General features: G+C 59.7%; 1 protein-coding gene across 1 annotated transcript; it reads left to right on the forward strand.

Annotated features, from left to right (window-relative positions):
* Positions 1–349: 349 nt before the first annotated feature.
* LOC105915051 lies at positions 350–913 on the forward strand. The gene has a single exon (XM_012848493.1). The coding sequence runs from the start codon at positions 350–352 to the stop codon at positions 911–913; it is 564 nt and encodes a 187-aa protein (XP_012703947.1).
* The last annotated feature ends 5087 nt before the right edge of the window (positions 914–6000 follow it).

The raw sequence follows: 6000 nt of genomic DNA on the forward strand, positions 1-6000 counted from the left end.
CTGCAACCTCATGAAGAGGTTCTTCGTGGGCAATCCGGTGAGGGGTGACCGGAAGCGGAAGCCCGACGAGGAAAAGAAAGGCGACGAGGAGAAGGAAGACGGCTTCCCTAAAGTGGATGGTTGCTTCATGATCTTCGGGGGCTCCGCAGCATATGACACCAAGCGCCAGCAGAAGCTGGAGCGACGGGAGGTCTACGCGGCCGAGCCTGCAACTCCGGCCTTCCTCGATTGGTCCGCGCCGGCCATCACCTTCGACAGGTCCGACCACCCTGGACGCGTCCGGCATCCAGGGCGCTATCCTCTCGTCGTCGACCCCATCGTCGGCACGACGCGTCTCACCAAGGTACTCATGGACGGGGGCAGCGGCCTCAACCTCCTCTACGCCGAGACCCTCGACGCCATGGGGATCAACCGCTCCCGTCTCCGTCCTAGCAAGGCCCCCTTCCATGGCGTCGTGCCAGGGAAGCAGGCAACGCCTCTTGGGCAGATCGACCTGCCCGTCACGTTTGGAACCCCTTCCAACTACAGGAAGGAGGTTCTCACCTTCGAGGTGGTAGGGTTTCGCGGAACCTACCACGCCATCTTGGGCCGCCCATGCTACGCGAAGTTCATGGCAATCCCCAACTACACCTACCTCAAGCTCAAGCTGCCGGGGCCCAACGGGGTCATCACCGTCGGCACAACCTTCCAGAAGGCGTACGAGTGCGACGTCGAGTGCTGCGAGTACGCCGCAGCCATCACCGTCTCGGGCGACACGGTGGCCCAGCTTGAGGAGACGATCGAGGACCAGCCCGACGCCAAGCAGTTAGGAACCTCCTTTGAGCCCACCGAAGGTATCAAAGAAGTCCCTCTCGATCCCGGTTGTTCCAGTGGAGGGGTCGTGCGGATCAGCGCAGCCCTATCCCCCAAATAGGAAAGCACGCTCGTCGACTTCCTCCGCGCAAACAGCGACGTCTTTGCGTGGAAGCCCTCGGACATGCCAGGCATCCTGAGAGAAGTCGCCGAGCATTCCTTGAACATCAGGGCCAGCTCTAAACCAGTGAAGCAAGGCTTGCGCCGTTTTGACGAAGAAAGGCGCAGGGCCATTGGTGAAGAGCTCCAGAAGCTCCTGGCGGCCGGGTTCATCAAGGAAGTACACCACCCCGAGTGGTTGGCTAATCCTGTTCTTGTACCGAAAAAGAATGGGAAATTGAGGATGTGTGTCGATTATACCGGTCTCAACAAAGCGTGTCCAAAGGATCCGTTCCCTTTGCCGCGTATAGATCAAATAGTCGACTCAACAGCAGGGTGCGAAACACTCAGCTTCCTCGATGCGTACTCCGGCTATCACCAGATCGCGATGAAAGAGGGCGATCAGGTCGCTACCTCCTTCATCACCCCCTTTGGCCCCTACTGCTACGTTAAGATGCCTTTCGGCCTCAAAAACGCGGGGGCTACCTTCCAGCGATGTATGCTTAAGTGCTTCGGAAATCTCATCGGGCGGACCGTTGAGGCCTACGTCGACGACATCGTGGTAAAATCCAGGAAGGGCGATCAGCTCGTCCCCGACCTGGAGTTAGCCTTCGAAAGGCTAAGGGATAAGCGTATCAAGCTTAACCCCGAGAAATGCGTGTTCGGTGTCCCAAGGGGCATGCTGCTAGGCTTCATCGTCTCCGTGCGCGGCATCGAGGCGAACCCGGAGAAGATAGCGGCCATCAACGACATAGGGCCGATCCGGAACATGAAGGGAGTACAGCGCGTCATGGGATGCTTAGCGTCCCTAAGCCGCTTCATCTCGCGCCTCGGCGAGCGAGGACTTCCCCTCTATCGACTCCTGAAGGAATACGACCGCTTCGAGTGGACCAGCGAGGCGCAGGAGGCACTTGACCGGCTCAAGGACCTCCTGACGAAGGCCCCAATCCTAGTTCCGCCGGCCGACGGCGAGACCCTTCTACTCTATGTCGCGGCAACCACAAAGGTGGTCAGCGCGGCCCTAGTGGTGGAGCGGGAGGAGGAGGGGCACGCTCTTAAGGTGCAACGCCCGGTGTACTTCATCAGCGAAGTGTTGTCCGAGTCCAAGTCACGATATCCGCAGATTCAGAAGCTCGTCTACGCCGTCCTCATCACGAAGAGGAAGCTGCGTCACTACTTCACCTCCCATCCGGTAACGGTCGTCTCTTCATTCCCGCTTGGTGAAGTAATCCGGAACCCAAATGCAACAGGGAGGATCGCGAAGTGGGCGATTGAGCTTATGGACCAGGGTATCACCTACGTCCCCCGCACCGCCATCAAATCCCAGGTACTTGCCGATTTCGTGGCTGAGTGGACAGAGGTACAAACACCGCCGGCGACAGAGGAGCAGGAGTATTGGACGATGTACTTCGACGGGTCGCTGATCAGGGCCCGCGCCGGAGCGGGCCTCGTCTTCATCTCTCCGTTGGGCGTACGCATCAGACGTCCGAGGCGATTCCCAGTTGGTCGTCGAATAGGTCATGAAAGAATGGAGCTGCCATGACCCTAAAATGGCCGCCTATTGCAACGAGGTACGGAAGCTCGAGGACAAGTTCGATGGGATCGAGCTCAACCACGTCGCAAGGCGCTTCAATGAAGCCGCCGACGAGCTCGCAAAGGCGGCGTCCGGCCGAATGCCCGTCCCCGACGGCGTCTTCGTTAGCGACCAGCTGAAGCCTTCGATCCGTTATCCGGAGCCAGCAGGGGTCGGCGGGGCATGCCCAGCCTTGGGGTCGGGATCCGAGCCAGGGGAGGTCGGCAGCACGCCACCTGTCCTGGACCCAAGCACCGATCCCAAGGGAATCAATGCTGCCCCACCCGATCCGGCCCTGAAAGCCAAGCCTTCCGACCCCGTGGTTATGGAAATCGAGGCGGGCCCCACGGCGGGGGCCGACCCCTCGACCGATTGGAGAGCCCCGTACCTCGACTACCTTACCCACGACGCACTCCCGACCGACAAGACCGAAGCCCGCAGGATCACGCGCCGTGCGAAATCCTTTACCATCATCGACCAGGAGCTTTACAGGCTAAGTCACACTGGGATCCTCCAGCGCTGCATCCCGGTCGAACAGGGAAAGGCGCTGATCCAGGATATCCACGCTGGGGCTTGTGGGCACCACGCTGCGCCAAGGACGCTTGTGGGCAATGCCTTCCGACAAGGTTTCTACTGGCCAACCGCGGTCTGGGGGCTGGATCTCGTCGGACCCTTCAAAAGGGCGCCCGGGGGCTTCACCCACCTACTCGTCGCCGTCGACAAGTTTTCCAAATGGATCGAAGCAAGGCCCGTGGCGCAAATCAAGTCCGAGCAGGCGGTACAGTTCTTCACCGGCATCATCCACCGCTTCGGGATCCCGAACTCCATCATAACCGACAATGGTACGCAGTTCACCGGAAAGAGATTCCTCCAGTTCTGTGACGACCACCATATTCGAGTGGATTGGGCGGCAGTTGCGCACCCCCGCACGAACGGGCAAGTCGAGCGAGCCAATGGCATGATACTTCAGGGTCTCAAGCCACGGATCTTCGACCGCCTTAAAAAATTCGGCGGACGATGGGTTGCGGAGCTCCCAGCAGTCCTTTGGAGCCTGAGGACGACCCCCAGCTGGGCGACAGGGTTCACCCCTTTCTTCATGGTCTACGGGTCAGAGGCCATCTTGCCCACCGACTTGGAGTATGGGTCACCAAGGGTCAAAGCATACGACGAACAGGGAAACCAGACGTCACTCGAAGACGCACAAGACCAACTCGACGAGGCGCGATATGTAGCCCTACTACACTCAGCTAAGTACCAGCAGGCCCTACGGCGTTACCACAGCCGCAGGATACAAGGCCGCGCCTTCAACGTCGGAGATCTAGTGCTCCGCCTCGTGCAAGATAACAGGGGTCAGCACAAGTTGACTCCCCCATGGGAGGGCCTGTTCATTGTCGCGCAGGTGCTACGGCCAGGCACCTACAAGCTGGCAACTCCCGATGGGCAAATCTTCAGCAACGCTTGGAACATAGAACAGCTAAGGCGCTTCTACCCATAGCTCTCATTTACAAAGTTATGCATGGTCTTGCCGTCTTTCCGTTTCTTTCGTTTAAGCTCAGGGGTATCCGACCCTGGCCTCGCTCCAGGATCACATACCCCTCGGGGGCTACCAGTTTTGTTCTTCTGCGTAAAAAGAAACCCTGAGCCACCTTGGCTCAGGTCCTTTTGTTTAAGCTCAGGGGTATCCGACCCTGGCCTTGCTCCAGGATCACATACCCCTCGGGGGCTACCAGTTTTGTTCTTCTGCGTAAAAAGAAACCCTGAGCCACCTTGGCTCAGGTCCTTTCGTTTAAGCTCAGGGGTATCCGACCCTGGCCTCGTTCCAGGGTCACATACCCCTCGGGGGCTACCAGTTTTGATCTTCCACGAAAAAAGAAGGCCTTTCCTTCTAAACTCAGGGGTATCCGACCCTGGCCCGACTCCAGGATCACACACCCCTCGGGGGCTATCAGGGGTCCCGACCGCAGCCGCTGGGCACCGCCTAAGGAGAAAACGTTCTTTCTTTTTTCAAAACCGAACTCTCCCTTTCGAAAACCTTTGGACGCAAAAAGACAAGGACGCGTGAACGGTACACAGGCAAGTTACGATCGGACTGCGAAAAAGCCTACGCCCCAGCGGCTACGGTACCTTCGCTCATCAAAAACTTACTAACGCACCCGGCAACACATCCTAAAGCTTTCAAAGACCAAAGGAATAACAAAGGGAAACGGTTTCCTTAGCGCAAAGTAAAAAGTCATAAGAACAGGCCCGTATGGCCAGCACAAACGAGTTCAAGATGACTGACTTAAGTACAAACTTTTTTGGGCGCAAGCCCGGTATAGCTAATCAACAGGAGGGTTGGCTGGAGCAGTGGTCCCGGGGTCGGTTGAAGCAGCGGCCTCGGGGTCGACAGGAGCGGCGGCTTCAGGGTCGGCGACGGCGGCAGCCTCGGGGCCGGCAGGAGCGGCTTCAGGGTCAGCAGGGGGGACGGCTTCATCCTCCAGGAGCTTCGCGAGGGCCTCCGCCGGCGCGGTCACCGCGGAGTCGATCTCGTCCAGCTCGGCGTCGGTGTAGCCGGCGCAGTACCCCTCACTCATCCCGACAAAATTAATGTCGGCGTAGTGAGAGCCGAAGACCCCGAAGGCACGCCGCACACCAAGGTGAAGCGCGTCCACGGCAATCTCACGGCGGCGACGGCGCACTTCGAGGACACGGGCCGGCAGCAAGCTCGACCCCTCCTCCGGAGCAACGCCGAAGTCCTCGCAGATGACGCGGACCGCATCCCGCAGGACGCCATGCTCGCCGCACTCCTCGTCGAGCAGAACCCACAACCTGGCGATGTCATCTGCAGGAGCCGCTCAAGAAATCCCACCAAGTCAAAGGAAGTGAAACACCAATGACACAACAATGCAGGAGCAGAAAGAGCCTCACCGTCGGCCTGGGCCTTCAGCTCGCGCTCCCGGTCGACGCTGCGGGACAAGGCGGACTGGAGCCCATGCACCTGCAAACGGAATTGGTCGCATTCCGTGCGGAGGGCTCCATTCTCCCCCCTCAGCCGCGCCAGTTCCTCGGTGTCTCGGCGGGCCCGCTCAGTAGCAGCGGCTGTTAGCCCCTCGGCATCACGGCGGGCCCTGTCCATGGCAGCCTGGAACTCCTCGAGGTCGAGGCGGGCCTTCTCCGCAACGGCCTGGAGCCTGGCCTCGGCACGCCGCGCCCCCTCTAGCGCCGCCTGCTCACGCCCTTCCAGGTCGCGAACGGCTCCCCGAGCGGCGCCAAGCTGCAGGGCCAGATCCCTGGAGTGCTCCCTCTCGGTGTTGTAGTGCTCCCAGAGGTTCCGCTGCCGCCGGAGGAAGTCAGACTTCTCCCGGCTGCCCTCTTGGAGAGCCTGCAAAGCAGCACGCCGTTAAAACCAAAAAGTAAAGAGAAGGAACTCATCACCGAGCGGCAGGAACAACATACCTGGCTGCCAGGGACCACGGTGTTGGCCAAAACTCCCAACG

The sequence above is a fragment of the Setaria italica genome, chromosome VIII (assembly GCF_000263155.2).
Source record: "Setaria italica strain Yugu1 chromosome VIII, Setaria_italica_v2.0, whole genome shotgun sequence".
Lineage (NCBI taxonomy): Eukaryota > Viridiplantae > Streptophyta > Magnoliopsida > Poales > Poaceae > Setaria > Setaria italica.